The 19,946-nt window shown below is 47.1% G+C and overlaps 1 protein-coding gene across 1 annotated transcript in view; it reads left to right on the forward strand.

The window, feature by feature from the left end:
* LOC127046277 (alpha-2-macroglobulin-like protein 1) overlaps positions 1-19,946 on the forward strand; it is a 55,212-nt gene that overhangs the window by 18,866 nt on the left and 16,400 nt on the right. The window contains exons 11-24 of the mRNA XM_050943117.1: positions 1,107-1,216; positions 2,231-2,395; positions 4,155-4,388; positions 4,906-4,969; positions 6,836-6,981; positions 7,213-7,359; positions 8,438-8,626; positions 12,674-12,788; positions 16,618-16,738; positions 17,360-17,585; positions 18,275-18,401; positions 18,539-18,660; positions 18,972-19,023; positions 19,413-19,496. Of these exons, the coding sequence (XP_050799074.1) occupies positions 1,107-1,216; positions 2,231-2,395; positions 4,155-4,388; positions 4,906-4,969; positions 6,836-6,981; positions 7,213-7,359; positions 8,438-8,626; positions 12,674-12,788; positions 16,618-16,738; positions 17,360-17,585; positions 18,275-18,401; positions 18,539-18,660; positions 18,972-19,023; positions 19,413-19,496 (1,902 nt within the window). The remainder of the gene's footprint in view (positions 1-1,106; positions 1,217-2,230; positions 2,396-4,154; positions 4,389-4,905; positions 4,970-6,835; positions 6,982-7,212; positions 7,360-8,437; positions 8,627-12,673; positions 12,789-16,617; positions 16,739-17,359; positions 17,586-18,274; positions 18,402-18,538; positions 18,661-18,971; positions 19,024-19,412; positions 19,497-19,946) is intronic.

The raw sequence follows: 19,946 nt of genomic DNA on the forward strand, positions 1-19,946 counted from the left end.
AGTGATTAGAATTCCTTTTTTTAGTGTCCCTGCTGACTAGATTTCCTAGTTCCCCAAAGAGTGTCTAACAACACTCACCAGCCAGTCACTAAAGTAAGCTCCAGCTCCACAAAACGTGACTCTCAATCAGCCACAGAACCATAGCTAGCCATAGGCTAAGCAGCATCTTATTCTTGTGTCCCCGGTCAGTCATAAGAGTCTTTCCCCCACAGTTAGTCCCTCACCACAGTCTCTTTGATAAGTTCCTATGCTAAGGATTAGGTAGTCTTGTTCACATATTCCTGTCCTGCTTCTGCTCTCTGGCATCCCCAATATCAACACTGCTTTCTTCTAATCTGCCCCAAATGCCTCCTCATCCATCAGACCATAGCATGCCATCCTCCAAACCCCTACCAGCTGCCCCTTTGCTCACTGTATCGAGCTCTAGCTTTTCTCTCCTGCCTTCAGGGTTTGACACAGCTCCACCCCAGCCTATGTCACCTCCTATTGTGTCCTTCTTTGTTCTGTCTCAGCCCTCCATGTCCCAACTCTTCCATCTCCATGTCTTTCTCTGTGCTGTCCCCTGTGCTTGGAATAACGTCCCAATCCCAGTCTGGTTGCCTCCCAACCCTCTCCTCAGTCAGGTCCCTCCTGAAGACTTGCTTCTTCTGCGTGGTCTGCAAACACTAATCTTCATCGGTCATAAGTCCTCTCCAGGCCAAACGCACATGGGAGGGAAGACATGGGAGAGTAAACGGAGCTTGACATGTTTTACTAAAGTAACACAGTCCCTTGGCTCTCCCAATGCATCTTATCAGCCAGTAATCAACTGCCTTAGTTGATGTGACAAAGTCTCCCCATAGTGGCTGGCTGCAGTGACCAGAGCAGCCTCCTACCTACCCCAAAGTAATGGAGTTGCTCCTTTGGCTCTAGTAATAGTGGCTGGTGTTGAAAGTTGTGGGTTCAAGTCTCAATGTCCAGATGGTTGTGGCTCAGGCTTGTTATGTAGTTGACATTTAGACTGTAAGCTTCATGCAGAGGACACTTGCCTTATTTTTTGTCTCCTCTAGTGTTGAGTGCTTAACAAATGAGTCAGCTTTTAACAGACGTCTCCTCTCTCCACCCAGGAGCCACGAATGCAGGAGCAGTCAGAGTTGCTACCGTTACCAAGATAGTGGAGGTGAACTTTGTCAATCTCAACCCCTTTTACAAACTTGGATTTCCATACACGGGAAAGGTAACGCACCAAGGCAGTGACCTCTCTTCATACTTGGGAGGCAGGCATGGGGGAGAGGAGAGAATAATATTGCTGGTAATAAACTATGTGGAAAATATTTAGCTGGTGTAAATTGGTGTAGCTTCATTGAAGTCAATGGTGCTATGCTGATTTATGCCAGGTGAGGATTGACTCCTCTGTGTCCACCTTTATGAGAAATTCTGACACCCCGCCCTCATTCCCTCCTCCCTCCCAGCCTAGTCACCAAGTATGGGGAGTTAACTGTTTGCAAGATGGATTCTGTGGTCTCTGGAGGGCTTGTAGGCACATTTCTCAATGTTCTCCAACAGTGATGTACTCTTCTGCTCTTAAAAATCTGTCTCTGTAAGGACATACATGCAGGGGATGGTGTTACCTTTGGAAAGGTCTCTGCACATTCACTTCAGGCCTAGCATAGGCTACTGTGTAGTGATTTGACAGCAATCACTTCTGACCCCAACGCCCTAGTGTGGTGCTAGAGAGCATGGTACTGCAATGAGCAGTGTCCTGGCTCAATAGGGGATGCTTTCCCCTCTGGGTCAGTATTGACCTAATGCCCCAATGTGGGCTAGGAAGAATTATGCTGCTGGAGTTTCTGATGAGATTTAAAACTGAAGTCTGAACCGTTTCTAATCTTTAAGGACTAACACTGTACTATTATGGAAAGGAAAAGATGTGTTAAACTCAGTAGCCAAGATAATTATTTTTCTTGTCCTTAAAATCCCTTCAGTAGTCTCTCCTTTTCCTTCTTGTGCTAAATTCTTGCATATTGTTTCTCTGGCACAGCTGCTGATGTTGTTTCAGCAATGGATATTAGGACCCCTATATGCTGCCTGTAACTTGTCAAGCACTTTATGATCCTTTACATGGAAAGGGTTGGTATTAAGTGCCAGAACTCATCTGATTTCCAGCATGTAGAGGGTATCACATCTCTCAAACCCCTAAGCACAGCGATTATTGGAACAGGAGGTGTTTATTTCCCTTTCTTCTCTGCAGATGAGCTTTACCGTCAATAATGTTCCCATCAAAAACCACACTGTCTACCTGACTGTGGATGTCAATGATGTGGAGACACACCTGCCATATGTCACAGATGAGAAGGGCGAAGTCCACTTCTCACTAGATACTGCGAAATGGAACAATACCCTGGTTTCTTTGAGGGTGAGTCACACAGGTGGACAAGCAGGGCCAGCTCTAGGCACCAGCAAAGCAAGCAAGTGCTTGGGTGGCACATCTGCAGGGGCAGCAGGGATGCACCATGGGAGATGCGAACCAACAGGGGGTCCTGGGAGCTGTAGTTCCTTGGTTAGCTCCCTTCTTATAGAGCCAGCCCTGGAGCAGGGAAAGAACTACATTTCCCAGCATTCCCTTGGCAGCACTCAATGGGAAAGGGAGTGGGAGGGAGTGAGGTAGCTGAGACCTCATGCTGCAACTTACTGTGAATGGAGAGCTCACTGCTAGAGCGTGGTGGCACTGTAAATGGGGAACTAGTGTGCCCAAGGAGTAGAAGGCTTTGGCCCAGATATCCCCTTCAGAAGACATCCCCAGACTGGATTAGGGATACTAGTGTGACATCACCTTGCAGCCCCAAAGAAAGAATAGGATGGACTAAATGGACAGTGCCTCTCTCTATCTGAAGCCTAGCAAGTGAGGTACGTGGATCCCACTAGAATTTTAAATAGAAAGAAAGGGAAGGGAGGCTATGCTAGAGGAGCTGGGCAGCTTTAGATACAGTACCAGGCATGTAGGAGGATTTCCACTTCTGAGCCATGGAAGCAGAAATTGACTTTTCCTTTCCAGATTTGGCTAATATTCAGAAAGGGAATCTAGCACCTGCCTTCCGGATTTGAACACCTCAAAATTCAGGAGCACTCAAGCTCAATTTGGGCAGCTGTTACTTCACTTCTCCCAAATCAAATATACTGATCCACTGTAACTTGCTGTAGAAAAAGTAGGATAAAATTGAGCAAGAAATGCTTCCCAGTGGTTGTTAGGACTGGAATTCCTATTTTCAACAGCCATTGCCTTTTTTTTTTTAAGTTTTATTTGTTTAAAAGGAAGACAGTGATACTGCATTGGCATAGAAACAAAGAGTGGAACAAAAGAATAATAAAGGCACCTCATTTATTTCTTCATTTATGTCTTATAAAATGCATCCAGATATCCTTCAGTCACACAAGCTGAAAAGTAAAGTTCCACTTTACTGCAGTTCTGTAACCATATGGGAACCAATCCTGTCTGTGTTCTGTGCACATCCAAAATTCCTGCTGAATGACCCGCCCTGGGAGCGAGTAACCAGTGACCCAGGGCTGGGGCAGCTGTGGAGTGCAGATGGGGGGAGGCAGAACTGGAGCGGTAGGGGGTGGGGGAGAGGGAGAGCCCAGGGCTGGGGCAGCAAGGGGGTGTGGGAGGGAGCCCAGGGCTGGGGTGGGGGGCAGTTGAACAGGGGATTACTGGGACTTTTGGCACCTGGCAAGGTGGAGAAGGTAGGCTGGGATTCTGGGACAAGTACATTAGCTGGATATTTCTGCAGCAAAATAGTTAACAACGTTGCCATGTAATGTGCCATGTATCTGTAGGTTTCCAAGTTAACACATTATTGCAATGAATGGCCAGTTCATACCTTTCTGGCTGTCTGAAAACTGAAGCAGGCATTACTGACTGCATGTAGTTCAACTTTTTAAAGTTTTATCTGAAATCACAAGTGTTCAAAACAATGTTGAAAAGAAGAAAACTCATATTCTGGAGTTCAAGTCTGCAGCTGGGGCTAGATTCTGCTGTAATTTCTGCCTCTGTGGATTACATGGGGTTCTGGACATATAATTCTGGTGATCGCACTGAGTATTTCCAGCAGGTACCCCATTTGTAGGCTCCTTCATTGGTTAATTCTGACTGCTTGCCATGCATTTTTGCTCTGAAGGGCAGATACTCCATTGTGAACATAACTGAGGAGGGTCTCTACGCCATTTTAGTAGCACGAAAGGAGGCTTACAACTGGCTGAAACCCTTCTACTCTGAGAGCAACAGCTTCCTAGAGATCCAGCAGGTGGAGGAGGAGCTACCCTGTGACCAGGAACAGGAAGTGCGGGTGGATTATATCCTGGACCGGAATGAGCTGGGCCCTGGGGCAGATCACGTGGATTTCTATTATTTGGTGAGCACCCAGGGCAGTTGGATCACATGATATTTATACAACACTGGCACCTACAGACCCGTGCACGAGGGGTAACTATTCATGGGTCTATAGACCAATTTGTGGGTTCCATTTTACACTTCTCTTTGTAGATGTCTTGGTACCTGGAATGCATGTCTCTGAAATCTCCCCCGACAGCCTCCCAGCCCCACAGCATTTGACAGCCACCCCAGCTAGCTCATCCAGCTAGGAATGTCTTGAGCCTTGGGGGACAGGCTATTTTCCCCTGTTGCCAGTCTGGCCTGACTCTGTGGGTGGTATCAGAAGGCATGGCTGCCTGGGGAGCACCTTGGCAGGCTGGCCTTGGATTTCCTACAGGTCCCATTGTTCAGAGGAAGTCTCTGAGGCAGCTGGGCCCTTGTCCATTTGGAGTTTAAAGATAAAGCACCTCTGAATGTCTCTGCCAGACTCTCCCTGCTCTGCATTTTCTCTCCTCAGAACCCTGGTCCCCTGACAGGCTGTTCTATCTCCTCCGCAGGTTGTCTCAAAAGGCAGGATTGTTCTCAATGGACAGACTCAGGTGCCAGTTGGTCAGGATGAGAGTAAGTGGGAAAACCTAAGATGCACCTGAAATAAACTCCATGGAAATCATCACAATGGATCAGGCTATTGGGATATCTTAGTATGGTAGGCAGGCTCCTGCCATTCCAGGCTATAGACAATCTAGTCCAGTGTCCCACCTCCTGCCTTGGTCTATCTAATCCAGTATCCTCCCCATCACTGGAGGTTTTTAAGAACAGGTTGGACAAACACCTGTCAGGGATGGTCTAGGTTTAGTTGGTCCTGCCTTGATGCAGGGGGATGGACTAAATGACCTTTTGATATCCCTTCCATCTTACATTTGTATGATTCCTTGACTGGCCCAGGGCAGATGCTTCATAGGGAGGCATAAAACGCACACACCACACCTGTTCAATAGTCTTCCATGAGGGAGGAAGGTTTATTGACCCTGAGACAATGAGGGGTAAGTATATCCTGGGGGGTCAATTTTATCCTAGTGAATATCTCTGTTCTTATCCACATGTCACACTGTCTAGTGTGGCTCACAACCATGAGTGCCAACCGCAGGGCAGACTGCCAAAAAGCAGGGCAAACAAACCAAAACGATAATATGTTCTGTGATTCGATTTCACCAAGCTAGGGCTGACCCATGCCAAGCAGCATGGGGATCTCTTGCTTACATTTAGGAATCTTTGCTTCTCTCAATCCAGAGAGCATAAAAAGACGGGTTTCTCCTTGTCAGGGATTTTTATCCCCTTCTTTCCAGAATCCAAGCTGATGAGATGAGTTCATGCACAGGTTTCCTCTTCCTGGAGGAAGTAAGGAATGGAATCAACAAGGTCTCTGTCCTTTGGCTCTACACAATCCCTCATTTGCCTTCAGTGGGCCATTCGGTGTGCAGGACAGGCAGTTTACCTTAATTAGTGCTTCTTTTCCTGTTTGGTGAGTGTGACGGAGTGCGACTCACCACTGCAGTGCCTCCTGCTGGCTGTCTGGTGAATTAGCACTGCACCTTCTGCTGGTAGTGTCTCGCCCACTGTCACCTCTGTTCCTGGACCCATGTCACTCCCAGGACCACGGCGTCCTCTTCATGACACTGCCCTCCAGCTGTGTCATACTCCATGTTCCCCCCCTTCCGGGGGACCTGCAGTCCACTGTCCAACCATTTCCTTCAGTGGCCCCAGCACCCTCCTTGCTCTTGCATCAGGGCCTCAGTCTGCAGATCTGTGAATCCTGCTAGGAGCTGCCTTTAGCTTCCTGGGTCTCTGCCTACAATACTGCTTTGCCCAGGGTACTTGCTACCTTCTGCCTAAAAGGCAGTCAGTCCTCTTCCCTTTTCAAGCTCTAGGGAGTGACTGACCCAGCTCTGTTCTTCAGCCCTTCTTATACAGGCCTGCCCGTCCCTGATTGGCTACTCTTATAAGCCCTTCTATGATTGGCTATCTCCTGCACGGCGTCCCTAGGGCTGCTTTTAACCCCCTTTCTGCCAGTGTGGGGCAGATGCCCCATCATAGTGAGTTACACAATTAGAGAGGTTTACAATGCAAACACTCAATATAACTGTATACCATGGAATACAGAAATTTTAAGTAGGATTAATACATGCAGCGTTCTACAAGCATTCCATAAAATCTAAACACGAAGCCCATTCTTATAACCCTAGCATCTATTTTAACGATATGAACCCACAGGTAAGCCGGACTAGTTTCCAGCTGTGCATTTGTCAGTGTTCAGTGAGACCCATGGCCTTGGCATGAGTTGGAACTGGTCTGCCAGTGTCACACCAGATGCAGGAACTATGAAATCCTCTGCCTCAATAACATCCAGCAACAGTAAGTTCCACAGGTTTTTTCTGTTTCACTTGGATCTAAATAACCATTTTCTTCACTTCCTGCTCCTGCATACAGCACTGAAGGGCTCCTTCTCATTGACTCTGCCCATCAGCTCTGAACTTGCACCCTCTGCCATGCTTTTGCTTTACGCCATATTCGTTGATGGAGAGGTGGCAGCCGATGTGGATGTGTTCACAGTCAGCAAATGCTTCAAACACAAGGTGAGGGTCCCACAGGAGGAAATGGGATGTGTGGCAGAGGGGTGATCTGGCTGGGATGACATACACTCGACAATCCCTGTGCCCTTCTGTCTGTGTTCCTAGCAGGCTCTCTCTCCCACTCTCCCTCCCTCTCCCAGTCTCTCTCTCCCTCTCTGTCGTTTGTGGCTCATACACTCCCATTGTCTTGTGCCCTTCTTCCATTTGATAAACACATCCCGTCTCCTCCTATAGGTGGCACTGGGCTTCTCGGCAGAGGAGGACCTCCCAGGATCGAAGGTCAATCTGCACCTGAAGGCCGACCCTGGCTCCCTGTGCTCCGTCCGCACTGTGGACAAGAGCGTCCTGCTGAAGGATGATAAAGTCATGACACCAGAGAGTGTGAGTAAACCTGCTGTGTCCCAGCCACACCCTGGCCAAACTAACCCTGCAGGAGGTACCAGGCGAGAGAAGCACTCTGATGTATTGGAACAGGGCTGTCACACAAGGTGGGTGAACCCAACCACCACCAGCTTCTCTGACCCCTTACATTATGCACAGGGCCGGCTCCAGGCACCAGTGGAGGAAGCACGTGCCTGGGGCAGCACATGCTAAGGTGTGGCATTCCGTCCATTCTTGGGGCGGCACAGTCCGGGTGGCTTTTTTTTTGCTTAGGGCGGCAAAAATGATAGAGCTGTCCCTAATTATGTACTGGTTGCCAGCAAACCTTTACCTCAGTCTGTCCTCTTGCCAGGTAGGTGGCTGATTCCTCCTTGTTCCTACAATGGCTGCTCCAGGGGCTACCTTTGGAATGAAGGCCATGGGGGCGGAAGGCAGAGAGATGGAAGGGGCAGTTTCACAGGAGCAGTGGGAGCTCCCTCCAGGGAAGGTGTGGTTTGGCAGTAGGTTCGCTGCTGGCCCTCTGCTTGCCCTCCTGGTACCTCCTGCTATTTCACCTATGCCACTTTTCTGTACCCATCTGGGCTAATGGTTCAGTCAGGGTGCTAGAAGCCAAGACTCTTGGGTTCTAGTCCAAGTTCTGCCACTGATTTGCAGGGTGTCCTTGGGTCACTGGACCTCTCTTTGCCTCAGTTTCTCTTTCATCTGGCATGCAGGTTGTGAGACTTAATTCACTGATGTTCATATGCTTCTGTGAGACCCTTGTGTGAACAGCTTTGGAGATAGGCAAAGTATTATTATAGAATAACAAAACTGTGCTACTTAGGATTTTATTTGGCATTATGCTGCAGACTGTGGCTCCTCAAAACTTCATGCTGATAGCAGGGATAGAATTTAGATCTGCTCCAAAAGGTCTTGAGCGAAAGGAGAATCGCCATGAGCTTTTAGCAGTATGGGGCCTATAATGCAAAACTTCAACTATCCTGCTCCTTGCCGGTAGAGGGCTGTGGTTCACATACACACACTGTCTCTCTCTCTCTGTAACCAGTTCAGTACAGTAACCTCTGTTTTCCCATTCCAGGTGTACGACCTGGGATCTGAAGGCAATTATATGATTGGCGGCCGAGGATTTGTTTATCGCTTGGAAGACTTTGAGCCATATCCTTGTCTGCCCCCTGTCCTTCCCTTCCTCCCCACTCCCCGGAACAGACGCTCCTTGATGGGAGCTCCCTGGTATCAAAGTGAGGCTGATGTCTATAGTCTGTTTAAGGTGGGTATCTTCTTTGCTCCTGCACCAAACTTCTCCTAAGCCTGTATTGATCACTGGTATGGCATATTGTACATACATCGGAGTTTGTAAGGAAAACCAGAATTGTGAGATTTGCTAACAATCCCCTGTGCTTAATTGTTCCCAAGACCAAATTAAGTTTGATGGGGGTGTTATAGTTTGGGGGTCCTTGTCTGCATATTCAGTTCCTTACCTTTGCTGTTTTACCACCTCTCAAAGCCAAATACTGTATTTTTAAATTATTGTGGTTATTTCAGTTCTGGTTTTGAAATGTGGTATACCAATTGTAAAGCTGAATGAAAATTAAAACAAACGAAACCATTTTAATTCCAGCACCTGTTGATAGTAATATGCATCGTAATGTATGGTGTTAATTTGCGAATTTCCGTATAGCAGTGCTTTCATGTACTTTTTCTGTAAGGCTGGATAAGGCTGTGTCCAAATCTTGGTGATAAAAGGGTGCTCTCTAGGGCCAAAGGGCTCATCAGGTGTTTGCTTTTTAGTGAGCCTGCCACCAGACAGGGATTGCAACCTTCCAAGAGTGGTGTGCCAGATTGTATTTATTAATCACAGAATAAAAGGTTAAGAGTGCTTTTAGAAAATATTCCAACAACATATGGCAAACAAATAGCTATACAAATACACTGTTGTGCTATTAAAACAGCATGCTATTAATATGAATTCTCTTGAAACAATGACATTAAAATTAGAAGTTAAACTCTAAAGGAATGAACAGCCATCTAATTTCCCTTTCTCATTGCCTGAATTTTAACTGACGCTCACACCATCTTTTTTTCCTGGAAAAGTACAGTACCACACTCAGTCAAGTTAACCAATGAAAGCACATCAATCACTGATCACTTTATGTTGCATAAGGATCTGATTAAATGTCTGATTAGAAGTGTACCACTTTAAATCAAAATGTATCAACCCAGTTTAACTCCAGTGTGTTTAAATGTAAATGAAAAGTTTCTGAGCTAAATATATGGCACAACAGTAAACAGAGGGAAAATAAACTGAAGTGCATCTGCCCAGCCCCCATCAATTCAGTCCCCCAGTCCTCATCAGTTCTGCCCTGTAGCCCCCGCATTGACTCAGCCCCCACATCAGTTTTGCCTCTTGCTTTCTCATTTGCCCAGCTCCTATCAGCTGTGCCTCCCCCAGCCTCCCTCTGCTGCTTATGGGGTTCTTCACTCCTGCTATCCCAGGTTGGGTTGTGGGGGCTGAAGCAGGGTCCCCCTCTTACTCTTCCAAGTGGTGAGGACAGCTACAGTGGATCACAAACTGAATATGAGTCAATGATTTGAAGCAGTTGTTAAAAAGGCTAATATCATTCTGGGGTGTATTAACAGCAGTGTTGTATGTGTCACGGCTGATCCCCACTCTGGCACTTCGAGTGCAGAAGGTGGGGGCCCACAAGGATTAAAAAAATTAATACTGGCCACCCCAGGCTTGTATTAAATTCCCAAGGTTAAAGCTTTTCTTTGACCTTGGCTTGGTAAACACTGCCACAACTCAAATGCAAAAAAAAACCCCTCACCCTTGGACCCTGTAAGGATCACTTGGGCATTCCTCCCTGTGGGGAACCCTCAAGCCCTTTCACACCCCCTTCTGGGGAATAGCTGAGAAAGAAAACAAAGGAAATTAGGTGTGGCCACCAGCTAATCAAACAACATGCACAAACCTCTTAGGACACCAAAAATCCAATCCTGTTCTTAAAAAAGGTAATTTTTATTCAAAGCAAAAAAGAAAGAAAATACATCTGGAACTTAGGCTGTTGCTAGATTTTAAAGAGCAATTCCAAAAAATAATCACCCAAAGTAGCTTCTTGGGGGTTCAGCTTAAAGATTACAAGCATACAAAAGCATCTGGGGTTAGCACAGAGGAGTCCATTAGCCATAAGAAATAAATAGAAATAACCCTAGTCGTGTCTTTCTAAACATTCCTCATCTACTTGCACATTTGGAGTTCCAGATAAGTAGTTCCAGGTATGATCTGATGATTTATGATCATACCTGACTTAAAGCTGCTTACAGCATTGCTGCTCTGTGTCTCTGCTCTCCGGAGAACAACCACAGACACAAAGGGAAAGCTTCTTTCCCAATTTTAAAAAGTTCTAGCCTTCCCATTGGCTCTTTTGGTCAGGTGCCCTTTTCTTTACCTGGGGGACTTTGTTAACCCTTTACAGGTAAAGCAAGCAGAAAACAGCCACCAACAAGGTCTTTATAGCTCAGTGGCTGGCTGAGTGTCTATAAAAGGGAGCTCCCGCATCCCTTCATTTATCACAGTATGTAAGACACAAGAGGCAGTTGTGCCATTCTACTCAGCACTGATGAGGCCTCAGCTGGAGTACTGTGTTCGATTCTGGGCACCAAACTTTAGGAAAGATATGGGCAAACTGGAGGGAGCCCAGAGGAGAGCAACAAAAATGATAAAAGGTTTAGAAAGCCTGACCTGTGAGAAAAGGTTGAAAGACTTGGGCATGTTTAGTCTAGGGATGAGAAGACTGAGGGAGGAACTGATCACCATCTTTGAATATGTTAAGGGCTGTCACAAAGAAAATGGTGATCAGTTGTTCTCCATGCCCACTTAAGGTAGGAAAAGTAGTAATGGGCTTTCTGCAGCAAGGGAGAAAAACTTCCGAACTGTAAAGATAGTTAAGCCCTGGAATAGGCTTCCAAGGGAGGTTGTGCGTTGTGGTATTCCCATCATTGGACTTTTTTTAAGAATGGGTTAGACCAACACCTGTCAGGGATGATCTAGGTTTACTTGGGCCTGCCTCAGCACAGGGTGTTGGACTAGATGACCTTTCGAGGTCCCTTCCAGTCCTATTTTCTATGATTCTATGACTTCTGCAGCCTACGCCGCTGGGAGAGGTGAGGTTCTGAAGACGAGGAGAGAATTATGGGAATTATGGTTTCGTTGCAAGCAATTCTCCTCCCAAATTGTGCTATATTTTTCCAGTGAGGTGTGAATGGTCTTTTACAAAGGCAAAATGCCCATTGCAGTAAATGAGTTTTGCAGGTGACTTCAGCAAAAGCAGAATCCCACTCATGACACTAACTTATGTCAAGGGCTTCACAGGACAGTCTAAGCTTTATAATACAGGAAATGCCTCTGGACTACGCTACCCAGAATCCTCGATAGCAAGAAAAAAACAAACAACCCAAGAATAATGACCTTTGGGGGAATTGTAGGGAAATGACCTTTCAAATCAAGGATTTTTTCTCTGTATACAGGGACCCATAATGAATGACTGTGTACCAAATGTCAAGACTCTAACTTGTCAGGAACGTGTATACTCTACAAATGCTTATACCTTACATGAATAGTTATGGCACTTTTCAAAAGGTTATTACATAACTAGAGGAGTTGTGCACTAACTAGCCAGTTTTGTCATGTATAAAAGCGACTGTTACACATAAAGATTGAAATTTATCCCTCTTGAACAGTGTGCATTCAGCACAACATTTCATCCCCTCCTAGGGTCAAACCCTGGAGTCTTTATTCAAACCAATGGGCCACATGCTTAATTAAGACCCTATTCAGATAAGCTGCCAGTAACTTGCATGGGAGCTTTCCATGAGTTAGGACTGAGTAATAAATTGCATAAGAATGCTAGGGTCTGGCCTGGTGTTCCGATACTGCATGGTCCAACTTTTGAACAGATTTGTAACATAGTAAAGTTGGTTTTGTTCATGAATTGTGTTTGAATAGATTTAGTGGAGCTGATTCTGAGCTCATTGTTATCAGGGTAAAACCTGGGTAATTCCATTGATTTAGGTAGAGCTGAACTTGATTTACTCCCATGAGAGAGAAGAATCAGCTCCAATATTTATCACAAATTTGTCTGCATTTTGTCACACATTTTCGTGGGCTTGATGGTATGAAATTTGGATTCTATATGAACATACATAATTTTGCCACACTTTGGCTGCCACTGTCTCACTAATTAGAACATGTTGTGATGGCTTTTCTTTCATTGTTCCCCCTTCCCTCCTATTTTTTCATTCTCTCCATTTTTTACAGAAATTGAGAATGAAAATTTTAACCAACACCAAAGTGAAGAAGCCCATTTCCTGTGAACGGCCAACCTTCGAGAGAAGAATCTTGCATGCTAACAGAATCCAGGACAGTGAGAATGGTGAGAACTGAATAATCTTCTGCTGACTCCCTGCCAGAATGTGTCTGACTGAGGGAGGCTAATCCTCACCTGACACTCCCCTTTCTCCTCTCTGAAATTGCTGCCATCCTCTCTCCTGTTGCATCTTTTGTTCTATACGCAAAAAACATAATATGAAGGACCCATGGGGCAAAGAGGGGTCCAGCTAACTAAGTTTATTAACTATGTACAACATGCAAGGCCAGCTACATATACACATTGCTGGTCTGTGTGGGTTCTTGTGGCTCCTGAATCATACAACACAGTGAACACTACCAGAAGTCTAACAAACTCCATCCAACACAAACAAGTGGAACCAATTATAGCTACTCCACAGCACACAGAACACCACCTCTCGGAGAACCATGGCACCAGTACCCACTACGTGAACTCTACCAGAACATCATCAATTTATCAAGACTGCCCTAAACTAGAGCTGAATTGCTTGTTCTCCCTAAGGGACTGAACTTCTGCACTATCACAAAACCTGATACCATACTAACGTGGAGAATTAGAAGAATTCTTCTGCCAACTCCACCTCAAAGAATTCCTTCATAACAATAATGACACCACTCACAATTACCATGTCCCTTCCGACAACCATCAGAAAAAAAGAATCATCTGACTGGACACCACAGAGCAGAAAAAAACCATACTCTTGATCATGGCATTGATTGCTCCAGGAAAAAAATGACTGTGAAGTACTTAGCAAACATCACATCCACCACAATGTCTCCACCATCAAGAGGACAGCTATACAGTATCAAGAGGACAGCTATACAGTATCTGAAATCTAACCACCAGATAGTGGCTGAACAGGCAGACAAAGAGGAAGCCATCATAGTCCTTAACCATGTTGGTTATTAGGGCCCTATCAAATTCATGGTCCATTTTGGTCAATTTCAGTCACAGGATTTTAAAAATAATAAATTCCATGGTTTCAGATATTTAAATCTGACATTTCATGGTGGTGTAATTCTAGGGGTCCAGACCCAAAAAGGAGTTGGGGGGGGTCACAAGGTTATTGTGGGAAGGGGTTGCAGTACTGCTACCTTTACCTCTGCACTGCTGCGAGTGGCAATGCTGCCTTCAGAGCTGGGCAGCTGGAGAGCGGCAGTTGCCGGCCAAGATCCCAGCTCTGAAGGCAGAGCTGTCACTAGCACAGCGCAGAAGTAAGGGAGGTATGGTGTGGTATTGCCACCCTCACTTCTGTGCTGCTACTGATGGGATGCCGCCTTCAGAGCTGGATGTCTGGAGAGGCGTGGCTGATGGCTGGACGCTCAGCTCTGAACGTGGTGCCCCACCAGCAGTAGTACAGAAGTAAGGGTGGCAATACTGCCGTCCCTCTAAAATAACCTTCTGAGCCTTCCTGCAATTCCTCTTTGGGTCAGGAACTCCAATTTGAGAATTGCTGGTCTCTCCCATGAAATCTGTATAGTATAGGGTAAAAGCACACAAAATACCAGATTTCACTGTGGGAGACCAGATTTAATGGTCTGTAATGCGTTTTTCATGTCTGTGAATTTGGTGGGGCCCTATTGATTATGTTAACAAGGCCAACCAAGAACTCTCTGACACTATCTACTATTATGAACTCAAAGAAGACCTCACACCACAATTTACCCATGAATTTAAGGGTATCATTAAATCCTTCCCCAGACAACTCCAAGAGAAACTCTACAGACTCATCTCCCCACGAACCTCCTGCAGGGATGTTCTACATGCTTCCAAAGGTACACAAACAAGGGAACTGAGGCAGACCCATTATATGTGGCCACGGCACTCTTACTGATGGAATATTTAGACTCATAGAAACCACCCTCAAACCAGTGAAAAGGCCACCTTCCTCCAGGACATAACCAACGTCCTCCAGAAACTCTGCAACATTAACAACATCCCTCAAAACACCATCCTTGCCACCACGGATGTCACCTCCCTACACATACCAGCATTCCTCACAATGACAGCATAACAGACAACCTCAAATATTTACAGACAGTGGACACTGCTCAGATATCCACCCCAAACACATCTCCAAACTCATCCATTTCATCCTCACCCATTACAATTTTACATCCAACAACAAACATTTTGTCCAAACCGTGCAAACAGCTGTGGGTACTAGAATGGCGCCCCAATATGCCAACTTCCTTGTAAACGACCTTGAAGAATAATTTTTGACAAATGCACTATGATATACCTGAGAAACATTGATGATATTTTCATCCTCTGGACAGGCAACTTAAACTGTCTCATAGATGTCCCCCAAAACTTCAACAACCACCACCTGTCCATTAAACGCCCTCTGAAACATTCCCATACCAGCAGCAACTTCCTGGACACCACGATCAGTTGCAACAATGGAATCCTACAGACAACTATATATTAAAAACCCATGGATCACCACATCTACCTTCATAAATCCAGAAGCCACCCCAAATACACCAAGAAATCTGTTATCTGCAGCCACTACTCAGATACCACAGAATATGCTCCAAGGAAAAAGTTCAGGATATACACGTTAGCTTAGCACAATCAAAATCACCTTCACCAAACAAAAACACTCCATCAGAGAAGTAGATTGCATCATGGAATTGGTCAACCAAATACCCCAGGAGAACCTGCATCAATACAGAATTAAAGCTCCCTCTGACTACACAGCACACACCATAATTATCACCTACCATCTCACACTGGAACCCATATGGGCTATCATCAAATTACAACCTATACTCAGTGAGGACTCCATGCTGAAAGAAATCTTTCATGAACCCTCTCTTCTGGCCTTCAAACAACCCTCCAGCTTCTCCAAGCTCATCATCAGAAGCAAACTCCCCAAAGACCAGGACACAACAACTCAAAGCAAAACCAGACCCTGCCAGAACAACAGATGCAACACCTACAGTATTGGTGCACTGCAACAATGATCAATACTCCCCACATCACCTTTCAAGATCCATAGGTCCTACACATACCTATCACAACATATGGTGTACCTCCTCCAGTGCACTAAATGCCCCAATAACAACAATGTGGATGAAACCAGACAATCACTAGGCTCTCGAATGAACTCACACAAGAAAATGATAAAAGACAAAAACACAAAGCGATCACTCCATATCTGACCTCTCACTCCTTGTCCTCAAAGGAAACCTGCACAGCACTTTCTGAAGATGAGTCTGGGAGCTTAAATTCATAACTTTGCTAGACAATAAAAATTATAGTCTTATTAAAGACACTGGATTTTTGGCTCATTACAGCAATCTGTAACTCACTAGCCCCCCTTTTTTGTCCTATGACTAGAGGGGTGTTAACAGGCCCTTCACGTTGAATGTTCCCTTAGAATATGTGCTGACTACTCCTGGTAAACTCTCTGTTCAGCCCTATATGTAGCTGTGACATTGAGTACCTTTCCCAGACCTGAAGAAGAGCTCTGTGTAAGCTAGTCTCTCCCCAACAGAAGCTGGTCCAATGAACGATATCACCTCACCCACCTTGTCTCTCTAAATTCTGTAAAGGAATACTCTATTCCTATTTGCTACACCCTCGACACCCATCCTCAGCCTGCTAGCTCCATGCCAGATTATGTGCTCCTGAGGGCTGATCTCCCACTGGTGCCTTCTTTCTCTCCCTGAAGTCATTGTCCTGGTATTAGACTGTCCAACTGAGGGGTTGATGCCCTCACACACCCCTCTTCTCTGTCAGAACTTGATGGGCTGGGCTGTCTGTGACTGAGGGGCTAATCTCCCCCTGAAACACTAAACACAGTAGCCCGTACATCTTTACTGATCTGCCCCTTTACTCCTGACAGTCATTCCCTTACCTGTTCATCAACCGTCTGATGGTGTGGCGCCAAGCCCCGAGAAGGAAGAGAAGACAAAACCACGGACACATTTTCCAGAGACCTGGATCTGGGATCTGGTCCCTGTTGGGTGAGTGACCCCCCTACAGATCCAACTAGGAAGAAAATCACTGGGCATGAAACCCTGTGCCATCTCCAGTGGGTGCTGCGCCTCACTTCACAGTGCCTCATGATGGGATTCAAATACTCCTCCAGCATAGGGGCTGAGAAGAGCCTTTGCTAGAAAATCCCTATCTTTGTGATTTGGGCGGTCCCACTGTAGGGAGTGGGACCTTCTGTCTATACCCAGTGGGCCTCTCATGTTTCCCAAGCAATATATCATAGTCACACGTACACAACAGGCACCCAAAATTTGACTGAAACATTTAGTCCCCTCTGTGAGTCTGCAAAATTGGGGAAACAATTCATTTCCTCCCCCCTGCCCAGTCTCTGCTCCCGGTCTTTTATTTGGGGGGTTATGAAAAGAGCTATATGAAATAATTTTCATTAAAGAAACTGGTGCCGGAGAGATGAAAGGTTTTGTATCCAATTGCCCTATCTCCCTGAGTCAGCCAATACCCCAGAGCTGGCACTGGATGGAAACCAGTGCCCTAGAGGTGAGAGGCTCCATGCCCCATTCCCCAGTGCACTGGCCTCCCCAGTCTGGTTTGTGGTGGTGCTGAAGGATCTACTGTCTCTATCCATTCTGCAGTGAGGAGGGGCAGGCATCTCTTCAGGCCACTGCTCCTGACACCATCACAGAGTGGCAAGCCAACATGTTCTGCGTTGCAGATAGTGGCTTTGGACTTTCACAGCCGGCCAAGTTCAGGGTCTTCCGACCCTTCTTTGTGGATGTGACACTGCCATACTCTGTGGTCCGGGAAGAGACCTTCACCCTGAATGCCAACATCTTCAACTACCTGAAGGACTGTATCCAGGTGAGTTCTCTCTACCCCACCCCACCCCACGTGCCCTAGCAAGGACATACCCACAGCTCTTGGTCCAGAGACTGAGTACACTAGACTCTGAAGTGCCCCGGTCATGCACATCTGGTTCACACCATGTAGACTGATGCCTCATAGTACCAGAGTTCCTTCTTCCTTGGATAGCTGCCAGGTGCCCACAGTGGCGCTGGAACACTTTTTGGAGTGAGGGTGTGGAGCTGCACCCCTCTTATCCCTGTCTGCACTTTCACCACCCTCTAGAGGTGGGGCCAGGAGCAGAGACAGGGATAAGGCGGCCAGGATTCCACATGTAGGGCCAGTGGCCGGGACACCATTGCTGAGCAGGACCCTGGGCCAACAGCGAGTCCCAGGCGTGGGGCTGGCGGTTGAGTGGGACCAGTGGCTAAGCAGGACCCAGGACTGGAAGTGAGCCACCAGGCAGTAGCGGGGCCAGCAGACGGGAACCTGGGCAGCAGGGGTGCGGGGCTGGTGGTCGGGACCCTGGGCAGCAGGGGTGCGGGGTTGGTGGCCGGGACCCTGGGCAGCAGGGTTGTGAGGCTGGCGGCTGGGATCCCAGGAGCAAAACTTGCGGTGCTGCAGCCCCCCCCCACACCCCTACTTCCCACACCTATGGGTGCCCAGTACTAACATGCTGCCCCTGCGTTTGTTCCCCTCATGCTCAGGTGCACACCAGCCTGGCAAAGTCTCCAGAGTTCCAGGTGGAGTCTTGTTCAGACTGCCAATACACCAGCTGCCTCTGTGCCAATGAAGCCAAGACCTTCTCCTGGAACGTGACAGCCACCAAACTGGGTAAGGCAGTTGAGAGGGCAGTGGGGGCAGGCGGAAATTTGAATGTCTATCTGTCTGCCCATATATTTCTCTTGCCCCCTCCCCTTTGCCAGTCTTGGCTCTGAGCCCTCAGTGATGCTCTCCTGTCGCCTCCCCAGGCAAGGTGAATGTCACCGTGAGCGCTGAGGCACAGGAGTCACATGATCTGTGCAGCAATGTGATTGCCGTGACGCCCCCACAGGGACGTACCGACACGGTGGTACGATCCCTGCTTGTCAAGGTCAGTCAGACTTGAAAGGCAACAGGAGGGTCCAGCCCTGGGATAGCAGGGTCAGAGAGGGAAGTGGAGCTGCAGGGGGACAGCCCCTCAAGCACAGATAGACCAGCACCAGGACAGCAGGGCCAGGTGGTGGGGCGAGATTAGTTCTCCTTGGGCACAGATACAGTGGCACTCAGGCAGTGGGGTTACGGAGGGGAAATGAGATATCAGGGGGTGAGTAGCCCCCTTCAGGCACAGACAGGCTGGCACTGGGACAGCGGTTTGCCTTTCTGTCATCTCCTTTCAGACTCACACTCCTTTTCCTTCCATAGCCTGGTGGTGTCCTCGAAGAGAAGACTCACAATGTCTTCCTGTGTGCTACAGGTATGGATGAACTAGTCCCCTGATTGCTTTGGCTTGTAATGGAGGCTTCTATGTTATTTCTGGGCCCCAAATAGTGGAGGCAAATGTTCAGAAAGTAAGCACCACGAGCACCAGTCCCTTCCGAGAGACAGGCGCTGTCAGGCATGAGTACCATGCCCATGCCGCAGTTACACTCCACTCTGATTCCGTGCTGTGAGGAGCAGCTCCCCAAGGTGAGAAGTGCATGCTGTTTGTATGTGCAGGGCATGTTGCCAGGACCTTCACTTTCTTATTTGGGGTCTTCCTTCTTCACACTCTCTGAGTGGTGCCTCCTCCTGCTGCCTTGGGCCCATGATTCCCACTTTCCCCAATCTCCCACATTATTAATTCTTGGGTTTTGTCTCTCTCAGAGAATCCAGTTACTGATGAAGTTTCCCTGAAGCTGCCAGAAGGAGTCTTGGAAGGATCAGGCCGAGCCACTGTCTCTGTCATTGGTGAAGACCCATTCCCTATTCCTTTGGGGAAGATACCGTGCAGCACCTGGCACTAATGCTGCACCAACACCAGTCCTCCATCAGACACGGCTGAAACTTATAGCTCCTGAAAGCTATATAAAAAACCAGAATCCTTTTCTGGAGCCACTGCCCTCCCGGAAGAACTATCCAGAACGAAAAGGACCCCAAACAGTTAGACTGGGAAAGGCAGACTTTTGGGGAGACCATGCCACAGATCTCAACATTAGGAAAGATTTCTTGAAACTGAGGCTGAGAATTCCACCCTTTGCTCAAATTTCATCCCAGTTTCAGTCTCTGGCAATCTCTGCCACAAATAAATCCCCTCTCTCCTCGGCATTGCCACTCTGCAGATAACTGTAGAGGGTTTTCATCTCCCCACTCCCCTGAGTTATTGCTTAGCCAAAGGAAACAGACTTAGTTCTATTAGTA

This window comes from Gopherus flavomarginatus, chromosome 1 (assembly GCF_025201925.1).
Source record: "Gopherus flavomarginatus isolate rGopFla2 chromosome 1, rGopFla2.mat.asm, whole genome shotgun sequence".
Classification (NCBI taxonomy): Eukaryota; Metazoa; Chordata; order Testudines; family Testudinidae; genus Gopherus; species Gopherus flavomarginatus.